The sequence below is a fragment of the Eretmochelys imbricata genome, chromosome 8, assembly GCF_965152235.1.
Source record: "Eretmochelys imbricata isolate rEreImb1 chromosome 8, rEreImb1.hap1, whole genome shotgun sequence".
Classification (NCBI taxonomy): domain Eukaryota; kingdom Metazoa; phylum Chordata; order Testudines; family Cheloniidae; genus Eretmochelys; species Eretmochelys imbricata.
This window is the reverse complement of record NC_135579.1, coordinates 89,950,070-89,972,622: the sequence shown is the minus strand read 5'-3', so window position 1 is coordinate 89,972,622 and position 22,553 is coordinate 89,950,070. Positions and strand designations below refer to the sequence as shown.

General features: G+C 44.9%; 1 protein-coding gene across 4 annotated transcripts in view; it reads left to right on the top strand.

The window, feature by feature from the left end:
• Nucleotides 1-20,021, top strand: part of AK4 (adenylate kinase 4) — a 42,609-nt gene extending 22,588 nt beyond the window's left edge. For 3 of the 4 annotated variants that reach the window (XM_077824891.1, XM_077824889.1, XM_077824890.1), the window contains 3 exons: nucleotides 11,143-11,315; nucleotides 12,014-12,132; nucleotides 14,888-20,021. In XM_077824891.1, coding sequence (XP_077681017.1) covers nucleotides 11,143-11,315; nucleotides 12,014-12,132; nucleotides 14,888-15,002 — 407 coding nt within the window. In that variant the 3' untranslated portion in view covers nucleotides 15,003-20,021. Of the gene's footprint in view, nucleotides 1-4,723; nucleotides 4,970-11,142; nucleotides 11,316-12,013; nucleotides 12,133-14,887 lie in introns of those variants that run through there. The other variant, XM_077824893.1, reaches the window with a different exon arrangement.
• Nucleotides 20,022-22,553: the final 2,532 nt, after the last annotated feature.

The following is a 22,553-nucleotide window of genomic DNA, read 5'->3' as shown; positions in this document are numbered from 1 at the left end:
AACGATTTCACAGGAAAACAAATAAAACCAACCACAGCTTTTCAATATTTTTAGCAGCGAGGGAGGGGTGGAGGAGAAAGCAAAAACACTTCTGAGAGCTTTTAAGGACAGAGCTGTTCAGCTGGTCTCCTCTTAAAAACTCATGCTTCTGAAAATGAAACTCAGATCCTATTTGCATGAGATCACAGGTACTGAGGAAAGATTTTGTTAATTTAAGCAAGAGGTCAGAAGCTCCACTCAAGGTACTGTCACTCTAATGGAAGGGGTTTTACATCACCATCATGGTAGTCAGACAGCATGGAACAGTGCCTAGTACAGAGCAAACTGCTACAGAGCATGTCTGCAGTCACCATTCACCCTACAGCTCCCTTCTCCCCTGTGGGTTCTTCGTGTCCTTAACGGTCAGGTCTCTGTACCCAGTGTCCGCAGTTTTCAAACTATGGGCTATGGCCACCAGAAATTCTGTGAACCTTGAGGGACTCTGTGTCACAGTTGTCTCTTAGCTCATGGGGGTGGGGAGGGACGAGAAGTCACTGCTGGTGACCCTCTGTGCAGAGAAAAGGCAGGGAGGGGTGAAGGGAAGATGTACAAGCCCCTAGCTTGTTCCCCTTCCCTTCCGCTCCTGTGAGGAGTAGTGCGTGTGTGTCTGGCCAGTCTCCCATGGGAAGGTATGTCAGAATCCTTGACTTAGATCAGCTTTATGCAGCAAACAGTCTCTCACACTGCTGTTCCAAATCATGACATGGAGCAACTGGTACATGGGAGTGACTGGACACAAGCCAAGATAAATCACTTGCTGTTTCTTGTTCATAGACATGTGAAGTATCAACCACGCATCATGTATGCTAATCAGAACCCTTAAAAACACTTTGAACACGATTGGCTTTGTGTGTTTTTTTTTGTTTGTTTTAAAAGCCTTCTTGGTTGTGAAGATGAATTTTCGTTCCTGCAAATAGTTGAGCCCCAAATTTTACACCCAGAATCAATTGTGGGAGCACTCAAGTAGCGGGATGTCTAAATGCAACAAAACTAGAGGCCTTTTGTAAATATCAGGCCTAAAATATGAATTTTTATCAGAGTGAGAGTAGTTTTAAAATCGGAGGTGCCCCTCGTCTCCACTGTGGCTTGCATTTAGTCTTTTATATGTTGCTCTAAATATTTGATTTTACTTACTAGTAGAGCAGTGGGCTTGAGTTTGTGGATGTAAGGGGGTAAAATGAACGGGTTTTTTTGCAAAAGTTCCATTTCTTTCAATGAATCTTAGAAGAAACATTTCTGAGCATCTCTAACTTAAATGTAAAAAGTGACTAATGAGGCATTCAGACACCATGATAACGAGCACAGTATAAGCAACCACTTATTCATTTACATTATAATTAGGTGTTTATAAATGCATATGCTCGAGATTAGGGTCCACACTAGAACTGAACTCTGTTCAGAGCATTCCCTAGAGCAGGGATCGGCAACCTTTGGCCCACAGCCCACCAGGGTAAGCCCCCTGGCACACCGGGCCGGTTTGTTTACCTGCCACGTCCACAGGTTCGGTTGATGGCTGCTCCCACTGGCTGCGGTTCACCACTCCAGGCCAATGGGGGCCGCAGGAAGCGGATATGCTGGCCGCAGCTTCCCACAGCCCCCATTGGCCTGGGACCGCGAACCGCAGCCAGTGGGAGCCGCGATCGGTTGAACCTTCGGATGCAGCAGGTAAACGAACCTTCGGACGTGGCAGGTAAACAAACCTTCCCGGCCTGCCATGGGGCTTGCCCTGGCAGGCTGCGTGCCAAAGGCTGCCGATCTCTGCCCTAGAGAGATGACCTTTTCCGGTGGGCATAATCATTCAAACCCTATGATAGTTCCTTAATCTGGGAATCCCAGAATTTGGCCATCATTAAACTAGAACTCAGACCTACGCCTCATTAATACAAGGGCACTGGAAGTTTATCATTTCTGTACTGAAATGTTGCTGTTCACGGAAAAGCAAATAAAGCATTGCCAGAACTCTCTGGGTTTTGATGCGCTCCTGTCTCTCCAAATAAAGCAACCAGTGTTAGCCCATGTTGCCATGAGGTGACTGGAATGGTTTGTGGTGCTTGTGTAAATGATCATCTTGTTTCCTTATGAAGGACACCAACGCTCTGAACTGCAGGCTCTTGTTTCTCTTGCAGTGGCTTTTGTTGACACTTAGAGAATTTATGGACCCAGTCAAGGCTGCCGTACAAACATAAATTTAACTTTTTAAAATGCATATTGTGAGTCTCTCCTAGCTTCCTTCGGTGTCTTTCCTCTGCAGCTACCTTGTCTCTGTTGCTTCCCTTTCTTGTGCTCCTTCTCTGCTTGCATTAGCTGCACCCCAGAGGTTGATTTCAATCTCAAGTTCTTGTGCATCAGCTCCAGGCACTGAAATCCTGCTAGTCTATTTTGTTGTGTTGCTGGTGCAAACAAGTGACTGGAGGACAGATACGAGAGTGATCAAATCAATAAGAAAAGAAGTACTTGTGGCACCGTAGAGACTAACCAGTTTATTTGAGCATAAGCTTTCGTGAGCTACAGCTCATCGAATACAGACTAACACGGCTGCTACTCTGAAACAAATCAATAAGAATACCTGGATGGCTAGATCAAGCAACGCTGCTGCAAATGGAGGTGCAAAACTGTCCTATGGCCAGGTCCAGGCAGGAAAGAATGGGGGATGTATGTCTCCAGTATCCCATGTTGCCTCTGGCCTGGGGGATGCTAGAAAGTCCTGAGGCCCCTTCACAAAATCCATATGTTCCCAGTCTCTCCTTCCTTTTCTCTACTTTCTGCTTTTGTTGCTTTTTTCACTTCTTCCACTAAAACACACACCCCTACCTGTGTGGCACCCACTTGCACAAGTCAGAAAAGAGAGCATTTAAAGAGTCCGCTGTTCCCCTGGAGGGAGTAAATACATTGCCAAGTGCACAGGTCTTCCTGGGGTTTTAACTACCAATATAGCTTCCCGGGGAAGTGGGGACCAAGAGCAGTCATGCCATTAGTATGAGTATTGTGCTCACAAGGAGACGCCTCCTGAATGATTAAGTTCAGGCAGTAAGCTTTACAAAGACTGCAGTACACTGTGCAGCATATGGCTAGCCTGTGGAACCCCTCGCCACAGGAACTAGTGGAGGCAAAATAATGAGAAGAATTAAAGGGCTTAAACATATACATGACTTAATATAACTGAGGCAGCTCAGCCTATGACATCACAAAGGCCTTCAAGCAGCAGGGCTGAGATCCTAGCTTCCCTCCTTTCCCAGTCTGTCCTTGGCACAGGTGCATCCTGGGGAGTGGACTCTCCTTGCCCTGTAGCATAAGTCACTGTACTCTAGGTAATCTGTCCTACTGGTGTTCTAGAATCGTCACAGCTCCTGGCTTTAAACACAGGTGTAGAGAGTAAGGGTGTGCACACAATATTTATGACTGTGTACGTTTAGGGTATTTCTGGGCTTCTGACTTTCACCACTTTGCCACAATGCAACATTTTGACTTCCCTAGTCTGTGCTGTTGTGAGGGACCAAACAGCTGACTGGACTGTTTGGCTCAAAATGCCATCCTGGAGCAAATCACAAAACCAGACTTCCTTTTGGACTTCATGGGCTCTGCTGCTGCAAAACAGCCCTTAAGGTCTGAATGACCTTGGCCCTGGGATTTAACATGCCCTGTCTCTTTCTCTCTGCCCCCTCCCCCAAAAAAGAAAGGAGCTCGCAGTGAAAATGTGCTCTGCAGAGCAGAAAAAACAGTTGGCGTTAGAGCAGGTGCAGGGAGCCGTTCTACAATTCGCTTTGTTTGGCGTAAAGGTGCGCTATTTTGTGTGTGTGTGTGTGTTCAATAAAAACTGACCGGAGTAAATGTCACTCTGTACCTGGAGAATACAAGCTCTGGTATGACATGTGGTGGTGCAGATTTGTTGCAGATCTGAGGTGCCCAGGGAGATAGATATTTATAATCGTTTTTTACTGCAGCATATCATTACTGCTTGGTGGTCAGAGTAACAGGCTTTAGCATTCCCTCAGGCTGGGAGGGATAGCGCTACACAGTATTCCTTTGGGTTACAGGCAGAGATCCAAGATGAGGGGCAGCTGACTTCTTGTACATGTGGGAAGGTTTCTAGATGTGATGCATCCAGGTTTGGGTGTCAATGGCTGACCTCTCTGTAAATGTCAGGCATGGCTGGGGTTTATAATCTCAAATCATCCAGTGCTTGGTAACTGCTGGAGCATGGCACAAACTGTTTTTTTTGGAGGTACTTAGACTCTTGCCCTGCCATGGGGCAGTGTGTGTCTGTGGTGGTACTGAGCTTGGAGAAAACAATAAGAGGTTGTCCCTGTATGAGCAGGTGGGTGAAAGCCTGGCCTAGAATGACTGGGCTTAGTGACCCCAACAATGGAGGTAATTTTTCATTATACACAGTTTGCCCTCACTAGGTACCATTATCCTGGACAGTTGATTATTCTAAGCAAAATATGGCACCCCACGCTGCTCATCCTAAACTGATTGAAAGGCCCCATCTGCCCTCCAGAAATGTTTTCTCTCTGTTGGTGTCTGATACCCTGCCCCCTCCTTTGTGATATCTTTTGTAAGAATATGGGATGGGAGTTGGGATTTCAGGGAGTTGGTGATGGCTATAGAAACCATCTCACTACAGTATCCTCCACACCCCTGGTTTTTAAAATATACATGCTGCTTAGTTTTGCACACTTGATTTAAGCCCTGAAGCATGGGATCTGATGGCTTCTCAACATGCTTCCTGGCTTTGCTTTTCAGTTAAGGATTTGTTTCATAATTCCAACCTTGTTTTTCCCACAGCCACATTACCATCCATTCCATCTTGCTCTGGGCAAGTCTCATACTCATACACCTGTTAGTGCTTGGAGAAACTCTTCCTTTTTTCCCCTTCAGAATGATGGTGCCAAATTTACTCTAGTTTGGGTGAGAATCTCTACAGCAGTTGGTGCGTGATACCGAAAAAGCAATTTGCTGTGTATAATGCATGCTTTGCACAGATCCCTAATCCTCTGTACTAAATCCTATATTATTATTTACTAACCCAGTCTTCTACATAGGAAGCTACAAGGGTGTGTAACAGGGCATGCTCCGTCCCTGTCCTCTGATACCCCAGGGTATGTCTGTGCTCCAGTTACGCTCCTGTGGCTGGTCCGTGTCTGCTGACTCTGGCTCAGGGGTTGTTTAATTGCAGGATAGATGTTCAGGTTTGGCCCCGGGGGTCCCAGAGCTTGGGCTCTAGCCCAACCATGAACATTTATCCAACAATTAAATATCCCCTTAGCCCAAGTCAGCTGACTTGGGCTAGCCACAGGTGTCTAATTGCACCGTAGACCTATCCCCAGGCATCTCTCAGGCTGTCCAGTAAGTGGCAAATGTGTGTGATTTATTTACATTGCTTTATGAGACTGGATTGGTGTTGGTGATAACAAAGTGTTTACAGTGCTTCTCTACCTTTAGCTCTTTCCCACAGGACCAGAGAAGAACAGAGGCCTCCCTTAGCTGAGATCTCTGGGCTCATTTAGCCCAGGTCCTCTTCCCCCAGTAACTCCTTCCTGTGGCCTCCCGACATCTCTCAGCTAATGGACTAATTGGCTCATTCAGCGTGATCAGCCTGTTAGCCTTCACATCCACAAACAGCCTCCTCTAGGCAGGGGACCTGACTGTTGCTCAAAGGATCAGAGTGCTGGCTCCGGTCAGCTTCCAGCACTCATCACAGGATGGGATTTCAGAAATACAGTCTAATTCGAGGAAGAGTGAATTAGCAGTATATCCTTAACTGCTGTATTAAACCCTATAGCTGTACTTGCTACCAATACGTTATACATGCTGTCAGATGAACTGTTTTTTATAGAACTCAGCTCCTACAGGACTCTTCCCCCCTGCCCCCCCACTTCCCCAAAAAACCCTCTGAATGCTTACATGTGCTTCTGGATTTTGTATCTTCCTGTGACAGTAGCACTTCTGTAGATGGAAGAATGCATCTACACTAACACGCAATACACTAGAGGTGAGAGACTTTTTTTTTATTCTCTGTGGCTTTCAGTTCTAGGAGATATGAACTGCAATAAAATACATGACATGTGCCTCAGAATGTGTTCATACACTCCTGCAATCAAGGTGGAATTATAACACAACCAGCCCTGAACTGCATCTTGCTCACCCCTGGATCCTGCATTCTTCCAGGAGTGGCCGGTCTTGGAAGTGCTTATACATGCATAATCCCAGCTAGAGTAGTCTGACTCAAAACCCGAGATCTGACTGCCCCTAAAGCTTGGAAAATATCTGCTCTAGGTCTTACCAATGCAATTTGGACCCATCTCTAATCACAGCATCACATGGCTAAGTAGATAATTGCTGCCTGTGGAACTTCTCTCTTAATACATGCAGTTTAGCACAATCTGTTGCCATCATACCTATGACAGGTTGCCCTCTTCAAGATGCCACCTGATGTGCTGAGATACCACTGAGCCCACCAGTTTTGCCAGCATGGGACCCCCTGAACCTGTCTTGCTGAACCAGGCTCTTAAGCCTCCTCTAGTGTGCGTGCACAGACATAGACACACACCCCGCCTCCCAAAGACACAGACACTGAGATCAGCTGTGGGAAGACTCAGCTTAAGGGACTTGCCCCAGCGCTCAGGTGTCCACCTCCCTTGGAGTGTAGACCCAAAGGTTCGTCTTGCGCTGTAGAGAAATCTGTACAACGTAAGCTCGTACATTCGGCCCCTCCTTCAGTATGGAGGAAGATATGCACAACTACTCTCCCTCCCCCCTTAGAAATTACAGAATCTGGGTCTAATAACAAACAAAACAAACGTTATTAACTATAAAAGGCAGGTTTTAAGTGGTTAAAAGGGTAGCAAACAGAATAAAGCAGATTACTGAGCAAATAAAACAAAACACGCAACAAGACAGACTAACTTGCCTGCTACTCTGAAACCTGTCAAAACACGCAAAAAGAAAAGGAGTACTTGTGGCACCTTAGAGACTAACCAATTTATTTGAGCATGAGCTTTCGTGAGCTACAGTTCACTTCATCGGATGCATACTGTGGAAACTGCAGAAGACATTATATACACAGAGACCATGAAACAATACCTCCTCCCACCCCACTCTCCTGCTGGTAATAGCTTATCTAAAGTGATCATCAAGTTGGGCCATTTCCAGCACAAATCCAGGTTTTCTCACCCTCCGCGCCCCCCCCCCCACAAACTCACTCTCCTGCTGGTAATAGCCCATCCAAAGTGACCACTCTCTTTAAAATGTGTATGATAATCAAGGTGGGCCATTTCCATCATACACATTTTAAAGAGAGTGGTCACTTTGGATGGGCTATTACCAGCAGGAGAGTGAGTTTGTGGGGGGGGGGGGCAGAGGGTGAGAAAACCTGGATTTGTGCTGGAAATGGCCCAACTTGATGATCACTTTAGATAAGCTATTACCAGCAGGAGAGTGGGGTGGGAGGAGGTATTGTTTCATGGTCTCTGTGTATATAATGTCTTCTGCAGTTTCCACAGTATGCATCCGATGAAGTGAGCTGTAGCTCACGAAAGCTCATGCTCAAATAAATTGGTTAGTCTCTAAGGTGTATTTCTTTTTGCGAATACAGACTAACACGGCTGTTATTCTAAAACACGCAAAGTAATTTCTCACCCTAAATGTTGAATTAGGCAGGATGCAGAGTTTCTGTAGCTCAGAGTTTATTTCTTCTTACAGACTGTACCCCGTCTCAGTCTGGACTCTCCTGCCTTTCCATTCAGGTTAGTCTCTTTTGTCCCTTCAGGTTCTTTGAGCAGTCCTCCTTCTTGGGTAGGCCATGGAGGGGAAAGTCCAGAATGCCTTCTCTCCCAGCTTTAAATAGAATTTACAGCAGGTGGGAAGCCTTTTGTTTCCCAAACTTGACCTCCCCATCCTGTCAGTGGAAAATTACTAGAAGTCCAAGATCATGTTTAGTACCATGTGGCAGGACCACCTGGCCTAGTAGCGTTACAGCTAGTCCCAAGACAAGTCTCAGGAAGGAGAGAGATTATTATCTTCACAGCCTTGTTGTTTGTTCCTAATGGGCCATCAGGGCTGTGATGGCGGGTTGTCTGGTGGGTGTCTCTCAAATACACACACGCACAGCTGTAATTGTTACATAGTCAATATTCCTAATTTCAGATACAGAAATGATAAACACACAAATTGGATAATCACATTCCGTAAATCATAATCTTTCCAGTGATATCTTACATGAGCCATCTTGCATCAAGTATATCTCAGTTATGTCATATCCATATCCTAAGCATATTTTCATAAAGAATATGGAGTGTAACGTCTCAATGCCCATAACTGGGAATGAGTTTTGCACTAGGGAACCCTGATTGGGGGAGGGGATGAAGCATGTACATTTAGTTGTGTGGTTTGTTTTTAAAGTAGCTAGGCTATATGACTAGGAAAGAAGGTTCTCAATTACTGTAGCACTCTTGGATGAATAGGTATTAGTTACTCAGAATTCCGCTTTAGTAGTGCAAGGGGAAGGTGCATATGGGATGAGAATTGTGGTAGCAATAAGTACCAACTCCTCTGGTATTAGGAATCCCAATCAGTGTGGTTAAATGAAATTGTTGCTAGGGACCAAATATGATTGAAGCTAGGACATTTTGTGTGAAGAAAACTTCTCCCATGGGGGTGAGGAGGCAGGCACGCCAGGCTAAAAGGTTTCCTTTGAACATGTCCGTTCCTTGGAACTTCAAAATATTTTTCCTCTCAGACCACGGCAATTAAAATTAGGACTGTGCTGCATCTGTCTGATTATACATGAGGCAGGATGAGATTTGCAAAGGAATGGAAATATCCTGTAGCCTGCAAAAATCGAGCTGTATAGCACCGGCAGTGTACTTACTAGACATATACTAACATTGAAAGCAGAGGTGGGCAAAGTACGGCCCGCAGGCTACATCTGGCCCGTGGGACCGTCCTGCCTGGTTCTTGAGCTCCCGGCCAGGGAGGCTAGCCCCCAGCCCTGCCCCTGCTGTCCCCCCTCCTCCGCAGCCTCAGCTTGCTGCACTGCCCGCGCTCTGGCCCGCTGTTCCTGCTGGGCCGCGCAGTGGCGTGACTGGCTCCAGCTGGGTGACGGGGCTGCGAGCTCCTGCCGCTCTGAGCGGCATGGTAAGGGAGCGGGGGGTGGTTGGATAAGGGGCAGGAGGTTCCGGGGGAGCTGGGGTATGGATAGGGGGCGGGGCAATCAAGGGATAGGGAGCAGGGCGGGTTGGATAGGGGGTGGGGTCCTTGGGGGTGGTTAGGGGCGGGAAGTCCCGGGAGGGAGTGGTCGGGGACAAGGAGCAGGGGGGGTTGGATGGTTCTGGGGTGGGCAGTTGGATAGGTGTGGGAGTCCCAGGGGGCCAGTCGGGGGGTGGATAGGCATTGGGGCAGTCAGGGGACGGGGGGTGCTGGATAGGGGGTGGTGTCCCGGGGGGGTGGTTAGGGTTGGGGGGTCCTGGGAGGGGGCGGTCCGGGGACAAGGAGCAGGGGGGGTTGGATGGGTCGGAGGTTCTGAGGGGGGCAGTTGGGGGCAGGAAGTGGGAGGGGTGGATAGGGAGTGGGGGCCTGGCTGGGGATGCACAGCCTTATCACCACTGCTTTAATGGCCAGATAAGTCACTGCTGAGTTACCTGAGGGAAGTCCCCTTTCTTCTTCTTCTTCTTCAGAGGTCCCTCTGCAACACGCTCAACCCCAAGTAAAACGGAGCTCGAGATAAAGACTTAGAACCCCAGTAATTTTTCCATGGAGTGCCCTTCATCTATAGGTCTCCTTAGTATTCCCTTTCTCAGAAAAATGGTGTGCTCCACTAATTAATAATCCATAAGTCCTATACCGTGGCAATTAAGTTATGTGGCCTAATCATCCCATTACTTAATTTCTTGGCCCGGGGGACCTGTCGCTGATCTCCATTCTTGTCAAGTCCAATAGATGTGTAACTTGCTGATTAAGTTGCATAGTTTTTACACTATTAGGGGTTGATCCTGTGAAGTGCGGTGCATCCTCAATTCCTGTTGATTCCAGTGGCAGTTCAGTACCCTCATCACTCCAGTGGGTGCCAGATTAAGACCCAACAGTTTGATTCTTGAAATCAATGGCAAAGCTTCCATTAAGTTTGATTATGCAAGATCAACACCTTCATGAATAAGCAAAGCCAGGCCCTGAGAGCTGCATGCTTCACGCATCTCTGATGTGGTACCGCATGCTTTGTACATTAAGCTGCATGCGTCACTAGTTGAATTGCACAGCTCAAGATTGACAAAACTTTCATGATGGAAATAGGTTTGTTTCATCAGTATTGTTCTTGGGACTATAGACTGACCCTAAAGGTGGGGCCGTTTCTTCCCTTGAGCAATTAATATCTACAAGAGCCAAGACTCCCTCCAGCCCTTCCTCCCTCCCTCTTCACATGGCTTGGAGAATAGGACATGCAATATCCGGGGCGTCTTCCCTTCCCTCCCCCTCCTGGAGATCTTGCTGCCTCTGGTATACTTGGCATTGGCGTGTCTCAGTATTTATACAGCTTGCTTTCCCTTCACAAATATTGAATGTGTTTACCCTTGTAACATCCTTCTGAAGTAGGGAAGTATTATCCCAGTTTTACAGATGGGAATCTGAAGCACAGAGATTAGGTGACTTGGCCGAAAAGTCACCGATGCAGTGCTGGGAATTGATCCCAGATCTGAGTCCCAGCATTCTGATGATTGTACTTCAGAGCTATTCGCAGGTAGTCAGTCAAGTCAACAGTTAAGAACTTGGGTACACAGGGTGGTCATATGAAGCTTTAAAGGTGAACATACCTTGTATCGACTTGAATTCAGCAATTAATAGATACTATGCATGCAACAAAGTGGCCTGTCTAAGGCATGGAGTGTAAATTCTTGTGTTTGTGTTAATTTGTTTTAAGTGTACATCTATTCAAAGCCTCGGATACTTATTGCTTTTGCTGTAACAGAGGACTGGCGGTTTTCAACACCAGCACGGATATTGTGAAACTGTTCTTCACCATCCAGTAAATATTAGTTGCCTTTGTTAGTTCACATGACATGAGTTTGTTTGTTTGTTTTTCCTCTCTCTTCCCCTCCATCCCCTGTTCAGGTTTTCCTAGAACACTGGTGCAAGCTGAAGCACTTGACAGAATCTGTGACCTGGATCTAGTGATCAATTTAAACATCCCATTCGAGACGCTAAAAGATCGTCTAAGCGCTCGCTGGATTCACCCAGCTAGTGGAAGAGTGTATAATATGGAGTTCAACCCACCTGATGTACATGTAAGAGAATTTACTACATTAAAGACTAATTTAGCTGGAGAAAATTTAAATCTACTTCTAGATCAGTAAAGATGTCTCCACTTGAGAATGCCTTATTAGTCTTTTTAAAAATATTAGGGGGAGAAATCCTATTATACTCTAATAAGTACTGAATGCATGGGAGTTGAATTCTTCTTGCTAGATAAGTTTTAGAAAACTAGTTAGGTTTTTCATGCTCGGGGGCCTTAAGGGGGCAGCTGAAAGATTGTGTGCAAGGCAGTTTCCAATCAGACAATATTTATTTAGGAAAATGAGATTTATTTTAATCATGGGGTAAGAAAATGTCCTACTATAATTTACTGTGGTCCAGAATACCACAGTGTTTTATTGTGCAGTCATGGCACAATGATTATCCTGGGAGTTATGCAAGCTAGCACACAGATGCCATTGTTATCAAGGGAGAATACAAGGTGTCTTACAGTAACTAGTACTAGTGTCATAGATCAATGTTAATTATCCCTTTAACTCAGATTTTTATCTACTATATATATTGTAGTAAGTAAAGTGTCTTGCAGTGATATCATCTGACATGAATGCAAGTTCCTTATAGCTGGCCAAATTCTATCCTCAGTTACACCCATATAACCCCCATGGCTCACTGTGTGGCACTGGTTTAATCTGGCACAGTGTTCATGATGTATTGTTTGTCTTGTACACAGGGGATCGATGACATCACGGGTGAACCATTAATTCAACGGGAAGATGATAAACCTGATGCTGTTGCTGCTCGGCTAAGAAAATACAAAGAAGCTGCAAAGCCAGTAATAGAATTATATAAGTGAGTTTGAACGCACTCAAGTAATACAGACCCTGCCTGTAAAAATAAGTGCTAAGTTTTCATCTCCACAAGTCTGTTCTTGGCTTGCTCAGGGATATCTTGATGTGGCCTCTCCCAAGTAAAATTGCGTATGTGTTAAGATTTTTGGCCTGGCCATAATCAGCAGCCATATGCTATACCTTTTGGGGCTGGATTCAGGGCCCCACTCGAGTGGCATATGGGAGGTGTAAAGGCTGCAGTGGACCAAAGAACTCTCCCAGGACAGGAGCAGTGTAGCGGTAGTGGAAGGGGTGAGTCTAGGAGCAGGAGTCTGCCTGTTCTGCTCGGTGCTATGGGGCTTCCTGGCTGCAGAGCAGCCCTGGAAAAGCTGCCTTAAATTAGGACAAACCCCAGGGCTGCTGTACCTTATGCCAGAGCCTGTTTCAAGCCCTACAGTACATAAGAATGGCTATACTGGGTCAGACGAAAGGTCTGTCCAGCCCAGTATCCTGTCTACTGACAGTGGCCAATGCCAGGTGCCCCAGAGGGAGTGAACTTTTAACAGGCAATGATCAAGTGATCTCTCTTCTGCCAGAACTCCGGCAGTGAGATGTGATTCCTTTGCCTTTCTTTCTCCTCTGCTGCCGCTGGCTAGCTAGATTCTGTGCTCTCTTTCCTCTTTCTTTTCAGCCAAAAGCAGAGCCTGCCTTGGGTTCAGTTTAGAGGATGAGGCTAATTTTGCTGTTAAATTTAATTATAGGGAGATTCACCATTTCTCTGTTTTATGTTTAATCTGCTGCGTAAGAACAGTTGACTCTTCAGCGTACATAGTGTTGTGTTTAGAAAGTGGCTAACACATTTTTGGATGCAGTCTAAATGATAAAGAATACAAATTATTACACATGTCTCTGAGAGAAAAGAATTGTATGTATGGTTTTTAATCTAGATTTATTTATTTATTTAAAGGAGCTTTCTGTCTAGCTCCCTTTTTCCCCCCTCTCCTTTGATCACTCCAGCTGTCAGCTTTAGATTGTGCCGGTGGAATCGCATGATTGCAATAGCCGTGTATCTGTAAGCAGATGTTTGAGAGGAATTGTGATCTATTGATTGGAGGATGGAGATGGAGCCATCTGTAAAATGGAATGATCCCTACCTGTCTCTTAGGGATGCTGTGTATTTGATTGAAGCTGGAAGATTTTAAAATTTAACATTTCTGATTCTTTTAACTTCTTTAGGTAGAGCCTCTCAAGCACTGGACAATGAGAAAGAAAAAGTTTAGAGGCACAACAAAAGAAAACCTGTGCATAAAGTGTAGCAAAAACTCAGTTTTAAGACTCCAGATAAATGGAAGTTAGTTACTTACTGAGAGTGGCAGCATGTTCCAGGCACAAAGACCACACCAGCTTTCTTTAAGAGCTAAAACAGAGTCATGGATTATTTGTATTGTTATAGTGCCTCGGAGCCCCAGTCATGAGCCAAGACCCCCTTGTGCTAGGCGCTGTACAAACACAACAAAGATGGTCCATTGCCCCAAAGAGCTTACAATCTAAGTATAAGATGAGAGACAACAGATGGGTATGGTGTCAGCGTGCTACGCGGTGTTCTCCGCACACCAGCTGCCTTCAAATGCAGTTTTATCTCATGAACAACGGGGGAAAGTGGAAAGGACTATCTCAACCCTCCATAGTTATATGTACACTAGCAAACCAGACATTGGTATACAGTGTACTAAAAAAAGTCTCAAGAAGTTTGGAAGAACTTATCCCACTAAAATTTTGAATGTGACTCACCAGCTACAGCTTCCTTCCCTGTAATTTTTTCATTTTATTGTTGTTTACCAGTACACATTTGGAGCCTGATGTAATAGGTCTAATCACATGAGTAAGATTATTCACATGCTTAAATATTTGTAGGACTGGCTCTTAAGAGAATGTGTTAATGTTCTTGCCTATGCTGTGATTATTTTGGGGCATGTTTTGTCATACTTGCCTTGCCTTGCTTTCAGCTCTGTGCTAACGATCTAGTGATTGAGACTGAACATTTGAAAGCAATGCAGCATTCAGTAACATTTTAAAAGTTGAAATAGTCATATGGAATGAAAGGGACATGAAATACAAGGGACTGAGGCCCTAAGACACCCAGGACCTCAAGCATATGAGTAGTCCCACTGAAGCTTGTAAAATATTTAAAGTTCAGCGCATACTTTGATAAGTCTGAGTCTAAGGCTTTTACCTTGCAGTTGTTCTTCTGATGACACATCCATTGTAATGCGCTAGGAAATATACTGTAATGAGCAAACCTGCACTGCAGAGGGACAGACTAGATAAGTCTCTTGTATATAAAATGTAGTACACCCCTGCCCAAGATCCTAGGGACATCCTGGGGCAGGTAGCCCAAGCTGCCATCCTTCCCGCTGCAGCCACACTGCTATTTGTAGCACATGTACATCTACCTGAGCTGGGAATTACGCTTCCCAGCTGCAATGTAGACATACCCTAAGTAGTGAAGAATCAATGAGTAGATTAGATGAACATTAAGCATAATCAGCTTTTTGTTTCTACTATAAATTACACAGAGCTTACCAAAAATTTGACCCAAAACTTGACCTGCAATCTAGAATGGTTATTCAAGAGCTTAGGCTACATTCATTTTCATTGGTCGTGCTCCTTTGCATGTGAAGGCATCTGTTCTTGATCATAGACACTGCATAGTCCTAATGTGTTCCAGAATTTTCAATCAAATTATACTAATTTCTAATCTTAATTATATTTTTCAGGAGCAGAGGTGTCCTACACTCATTTTCTGGGACAGAGACCAACAAAATCTGGCCTTATGTTTACACTCTGGTTTCCAGCAAGGTCCGGCCTGTCCATTCCAAAGAAGCTAATTAACCATCTTGTGTAAAGGATCAAGAATTTAATATGGTTGTTCATTTTGTTTCTCTGTGCCGTATTGGTGCTGTGCCCAGTTAGAGGATAGTACAATGTCTAGAACAACTTCTTGGCTTTACTGGAGTTTACAGTTCTGGAAATGCAGTTACAGCCAGCATCAGGGTGGAAAAGAACCCTTTCTGTAAAAGATGAAGTCTGCTGGAATAAATTCTAGTTTTCATGCTACAAAGTATTGCTGATGTGATCCAGGAACCCTAATCAATGATTCAGACTTAGACAGACTTAGAGTATATCTAACCTATCATGGTTCCCTCCCTGAATCCATGTACATATGCAATGTGCTGTTCCATTGCTCCACAACACCCTTTGCCTTGAGCTAACTGTACATGGCAACTTCTTTATTTCCTCTGAGAAATAAAAACCCTAAATGCAGACTTTGACCCCATGGGGAATCAGTGAGTAACATGGAAAATATTTACATTGCAAAGCTCAAATGTGAAGACAACATTTCCAGTATTAATAAACATAGAAGGAAAAAAAAGTCCTGGGGGTTAAATACATTCTTGTGCTGTCCTCCAAAAAAATAAAAATAAATGCTGCTATATGATCTAGTTTTCACTAAGTGGTATGATGCATGCCAACCAATAGACCAGGAAACTGAGTAAGCCTAAGTTTGTCCATGAGAAATGAGTTGCACTAGTTTGTGCTTTGGTTGTTTATAGCTTTAACACTACAAGATATGGGCATAGTGTATTAGTTTATCCCAAAGATTTATTCTAATGTGTTTTTTGTAATTTTATCTGGAAAAAGTTCATTGTATCTATCTATTCTGCCTTATAATTGAGGTTCTTTCTTCTCTCAGTATACAGGGACCATTCTGGGGGGAAATACCTTTTGCAGGGGATTACTTTTTCTCACAATAATGGAACACTTTAGGGTCTGGTCCTTCAGGTCTTACACAGACACAATTCTCATTGACATCTGTGAGTTATGCACGTGTGTTGGATGGCAAGAGTCACAGCCAATTGGTGGTATTTAAGCACTTTGTGAATCAAAAGCAATTGTTCTTGTACATTCCTTGATGGTCAGGCAAAACTGACTGGTACTTTCTGTACACATTGTTGTTGTAGCTGTGTTGGTCTCAGGAGATTAGAGAGACAAGGTGGGTGAGGTAATATCTTTTATTGAAAGTTGGTCCACTAAAAGACAATGCTTCACCCGCCACCTTGTCTCTGTTGTTTTATGCTCAGTCTAGTCTTGTGCTTGAGGTTATGTACAGTTAAGCATGCAGCTCATCTAAAAACACTTGCCATAAACATTTCCAAGCACTGAACAAAACACTGCATTTTTCTAGAGGTGTCTCGAGTTTTACATAGGCTTTTTTCCCTGTTCAGATTTTTAGTTTCTGATTACAGCTAATGGAATGGGAAAGCTTTACTGTAATATTTTTTTTTTTTTTTTGGTCCTGTGTAGACATTAATTTCCAGTTTACAGCTACAGCTGCAGTGATCTGAAACACTGTGAACTAACTACTAGTGATTCTTGTGGGGAGGAAATATAAGTGTTCCTGGATTGACAATGTTACATGTGAATGAATTGTTGTAAACAAACACCTTTTATGGTGTATGAAATCTCTTCCTCAGTTTCCTTTGTTCCTATTTTCATGTGTTGAGTCATGAAGCTAGATGTAGTGGTGGCTTTTCTAAACTGGAATTACTGTAAATTTGTTTGACTTGATCTTTAATACTTACAGTACCTAATTAATGGGGGGTGTGATTTACCTCGTAAGGCCATGTCTCCTTAAGTTGCCTTATTTTATAAGCTATTTAAGAAAAACCAAGATTGTGTATTTTTGAGAAATAAGCTGAATTTTACAGAATAGCTTTTAGAGAACTTTATACCAAGCTGTTTCAGTTGCATAGCTTGCTACAGTCCACAGTAACCAACTAGAAGGGCTACTTCCATATTACAATAGATCAGTGGTTTTCAAACTTTTTTCCCCGCGGACCATTTGAAAATTGCTGAGTGTCTCAGCGGACCACTTAATGATCTTTCCAAATGTTTTTTGTACCGTTAGCTAACTATTGTAAAGTGCTTCGGATAAAAGCGCTATATTAAAAAAATACAACTTAATAATAATTAACATTTTTTATTCTACAAATAAAAGTACACAACTCATATTTTAATATCAGTAGTCTTACCTTCCCACCCCCGCCCCCCGCTGTGGCAGCCCCCGAGATGGGCTGGGAAGGAGGGGGGGTCACTCCCTCTCTTCTTCGCTGTGGCAGCCCCCGAGCTGAGGCTGGGAAGGAGGACTGCCTCTCCCCAGCACCCGCAGCCCTGGACCTGGGGAAAGTTGCCTCTTTCTCTGGCCACAACAGCCTTGCACGTCACAAATTCCGCCCACCCCTTCTTCTCACCCCATTGCCCCCTCCCACCTACTCCCTATTCCCCCCAGGGCCACCACCTCTCCTTATATGTGCGTCTTCTCCAGGGTTCAGGCACCTAATTAGTGGAGCCACGCAGTAGCGTAGCCAGGAGGGGAGTGGGGGGAGCGGCTGCTCCCCCTTTGAGCACAAGTGGTGACTTTTTAATTTATAGGCGACTTTTTTAATTTTTACTCACCCGCCGCCGCTCCAGGTCTTTGACAGCGGGGGCCTTCACGTGCTCCGGCTCGGCAGGGGCCTTCACTTGCTCCAGGTCCTTGGCGGCATTTCAGCAGCGAGGGCCTTCAGTGCCACCGAGGACCCGGAGCGCCGTCTGGTGAGTACAAGCGGGCACCTTTTCGTTTATGTCCGCTGCCTCTGTTCGCTCCACCTAGCTACGCCACTGGAGCCAGGCCTGCGCGGCTCCACTAATTAGGTGGGTGGCCCGTCAGTCTCTCGTGTGCGTCCGCCCAGGCGTGTACCTTAGGGAACTATCCGCAGACCACCTGAATGGAGTTCGCGGGCCACAGTTTGAGAACCTCTGCAATAGACAACTTGATTAATTACAACGGTTAACAAGCAGGGCAAGTGTCTGCTGCTGAAATGTCCTCATTCCTGCTTTTGGATCTTGACAATACACTCCTGAAGAGTGGCTATAAGTTTGTAGGGGGAGGATTCTTAGGTGGAACTTACTTTGGCTTTCTGAGGCCTGGGGAGATTTGTTTGAGTAGAAGTCGTCTTTACTTAATTTTTTTTTTTTGTCATCCTACATTAATGCTTTTTCCCAGCCAGGAAGATGCTAATTTTTGTCTTGGCATTCTTTTGTGATGGGAAGACATGAGTTATCGGTATGTTCGCATCCTCCCTTCTTTCGTACCACTCACATGACATTGGCCCAGTAGTGCACTAGATTTCCACCAGCCTTATCCTGGATTCCATTTTCTTCTCTATAAATCATGGCCCCCTCCTGCTCCTGGCAGTAGAAGGCACACACTGGCAGTCCCAGAGTATTGCAGCCAGTCGGCCATTGTCATCACTAGCCCATCAGACAGGCTATGTGACCATTTGCGTGTTAGCCGTGATGATACCGAGCAGTACTGCACAGTACGATCTCTTACTGGGGACTGTGACTGTTGGATTCACAATAGTATAAGTAGGAAGTTGGACCCTATTTTGATTTTAGAACCACTGTGCAATGTGGTGAGGTCAGTGCCTTCCTAGTTGGAATGCATGGCTTTGGACTGGGATCAGACAGCTTTTGAAATGTCATTACTATCCCTTTCTAAGTGAGACAAAGCAGAACTGCACTGATGTGGTATGAAAAGGCTGAGTGAAAAACCCTAATGGCCTGAACTGATCTCTCCACTTGTGTATGGGGCAGGGTTTTGAGGTGCGTGGAGGGAACAACCTAGAGGACATGAAGACGTGTGTGCAACCCTGCCTGGGAACCCATGTTATGCACCAGGGTTGCATATCAATCCATAGGGTTTTGGGGGCGGGGCCAAGAATGGGAGATGTAGCACCAGTTATGGATCTGCTGGGTTGGGAGGCCTGGTTCTCAGCTGCCTATCCATTCTCCCCTAGTTGCCTTCCACTGAAAGTAATGGTCTAAAGGAGGCACTAAGGAGTTCTAAGGTCTGCTCTCAGTGGGAGACTTCCCACTGATTCGAGCGGAGCAGAACTGAATTACAGGGCTAACCAGGTTCTCTCATGGTGTGAGAGGACAGGGAGCAGCCGCAGAGCACGTGGGAGATCTGTGCTAACTGTATGGGTGGGGAGGTCCTTGAAGGGATCTACCATCCATCTAGTTAAAACATACTTCTAATGGTTGGTTCTTTCCACTAACAGGACTGTACTCTGAACAAAAGAAATGGCTCAAATTCATAATATATGTTAGCAACAAAAGGGGTTATTTGAAAGTAAAACTGCTGCTTGAAGAAACAAATGAGGCTCCTGGAAAACCTCTTCTTTCACAGAGGGGTTAGCTAAAGGGTATTTAAATTATTTTAAAATATGCTAATATAGGGACAGTGGGGGTTGCTTGTGTGCACATCTCTGACTTTTAATGCTGGTGTGCTCCACTCACTGCATGAGACAGACCACTGCTGGACTCCTAGCCATGTTAGGAATCGCATATGCCGTAGTAGTCCCTGTTTGTTGCCATGAGTGGCCGCTCTCTGGGATGAGGACCGCCAGAAGGGAAGGTGCTAGGGCAGGAGTCTTCTGAGCACTAACATTCCCACATGCTACTGAGAAGTGTGATGGAGGGAATGCTGGGTCTGCGAGATTTATGAATGGAGTCCTTGAAAAGCAGCTGCTGTAGGAGGTGGCGAAGAGAATAAATGTGACCTGACTAAAAATTCCTAATATCTGAAATAAACTTTATCAAAGTTGCTAAACTGATGCAACTGTAGAGTCGGAGGAAAACACTGGTGGAAAAATAAGTGTGTGGGAAGGGATGCATTTGAGAATATTTTTCTGTTTGCCAATAGGTGTTACACAGCATTTCCAACAGGAGTTTAATCTCCTCCATTTTAAGCAAGCATTCAAATCCAAAGGAGTACTTGTGGCACGTTAGAGACTAACCAATTTATTTGAGCATAAGCTTTCGTGAGTTACAGCTCACTTCATCGGATACATACTGCGGAAAGTGTAGAAGTTCTTTTATACACACAAAGCATGAAAAAATACCTCCCCCCACCCCCACTCTCCTGCTGGTAATAGCTTATCTAAAGTGACCACTCTCCTTACAATGTGTATGATAATCAAGGTGGGCCATTTCCAGCACAAATCCAGGGTTTAACAAGAACGTCGGGGGGGGGGGGGGGGTTAGGAAAAAACAAGGGGAAATAGGTTACTTTGCATAATGACTTAGCCACTCCCAGTCTCTATTCAAGCCTAAGTTAATTGTATCCAATTTGCAAATGAATTCCAATTCAACAGTTTCTTGCTGGAGTCTGGATTTGAAGTTTTTTTGTTGAAGAATTGCAACTTTCATGTCTGTAATCGTGTGACCAGAGAGATTGAAGTGTTCTCCGACTGGTTTATGAATGTTATAGTTCTTGTCATCTGATTTATGTCCATTTATTCTTTTACGTAGAGACTGTCCAGTTTGACCAACGTACATGGCAGAGGGGCATTGCTGGCACATGATGGCATATATCACATTGGTGGATGTGCAGGTGAATGAGCCTCTGATAGTGTGGCTGATGTTTTTAGGCCCTGTGATGGTGTCCCCTGAATAGATATGTGGGCACAGTTGGCAACGGGCTTTGTTGCAAGGATAGGTTCCTGGGTTAGTGGTTCTGTTGTGTGGTATGTGGTTGCTGGTGAGTATTTGCTTCAGGCTGGGGGGCTGTCTGTAGACAAGGACTGGCCTGTCTCCCAGGATTTGTGAGAGTGTTGGGTCATCCTTCAGGATAGGTTGTAGATCTTTGATAATGCGTTGGAGGGGTTTTAGTTGGGGGCTGAAGGTGACAGCTAGTGGCGTTCTGTTATTTTCTTTGTTAGGCCTGTCCTGTAGTAGGTGACTTCTGGGAACTCTTCTGGCTCTATCAATCTGTTTCTTCATTTCTGCAGGTGGGTATTGTAGTTGTAAGAATGCTTGATAGAGATCTTGTAGGTGTTTGTCTCTGTCTGAGGGGTTGGAGCAAATGCGGTTGTATCGCAGAGCTTGGCTATAGACGATGGATCGTGTGGTGTGGTCAGGGTGAAAGCTGGAGGCATGTAGGTAGGAATAACAGTCAGTAGGTTTCCGGTATAGGGTGGTGTTTATGTGACCATCGTTTATTAGCACTGTAGTGTCCAGGAAGTGGATCTCTTGTGTGGGCTGGACCAGGCTGAGGTTGATGGTGGGATGGAAATTGTTGAAATCATGGTGGAATTCCTCAAGGGCTTCTTTTCCATGGGTCCAGATGATGAAGATGTCATCAATATAGCGCAAGTAGAGTAGGGACATTAGGGGACGAGAGCTGAGGAAGCGTTGTTCTAAGTCAGCCATAAAAATGTTGGCATACTGTGGGGCCATGCGGGTACCCATAGCAGTGCCGCTGATCTGAAGGTATACATTGTCCCCAAACTTTAGATAAGCTATTGCCAGCAGGAGAGTGGGGTAGGGGGAGGTATTTTTTCATGCTTTGTGTGTATAAAAGATCTTCTACGCTTTCCACAGTATGCATCCGATGAAGTGAGCTGTAGCTCACGAAAGCTTATGCTCAAATGAATTGCTTAGTGCATCCGATGAAGTGAGCTGTAGCTCACGAAAGCTTATGCTCAAATAAATTGGTTAGCCTCTAAGGTGCCACAAGTACTCCTTTTCTTTTTGCGAATACAGACTAACACGGCTGTTACTCTGAAACCATTCAAATCCAGGGTCTCATTTCACTGCCTTTACTGTCCTACCCTCCAGTGCCGTTCAGGGGGATATATTTGAACAGTGACATTTGGGGCTTTCATTTGTATCCATTATTTTATTTGCTTTTTGTCTCTCTGTATTGAACACATTTCAACACAGTTAAGAGTCTTCCTTGAGACCATTCTCCTTATCTTTATCAAAACCTATGAAAGTGCAAATGCTGCTGTTCCCATTGTTTTTCAGGCTGTCGTATTTCATCAGACAAGAGGCTCTTTTGGGCATCCTATGCTGCATCTTTCCCCTTAGGGAAATTTATTCTTCCAGTTATGTAAGATGAATGGCTTAGAACAACATTTGGACATGCTAGAGCCACAACAATTCCTGGATGGATGGAGACATGCACCTTTGAACTGTAGCTAGAACACCTTTCACTTTATTATGCCTCTCTCTCTCTGTCCATTAGTAGCCTTAGCCATTTTTACATGCATGTATAATATTTCATATTGTGCTTTATAAACATTAGTCAGTCCCCAGGCAGCCCCTATTTTGCAAATGGAGGTATGTGACTGGCCAGAGGTCCCTTGCTGACTCTGAGCATGGGGCTGTAATCCTGTGCTCAGTGCATTGGACTACGTGTGTGTAACATTCTGCTGAAGAAGTGACAAAACTACCTGTTGGAGGCGCATCCATGCCCTGTTCCCCTGCAGTAGCTGCAAACTCCATTCTTGGTGGCCTTTCTTCTGCAAACTTTTTTTTTAAATTGTTAGGTTT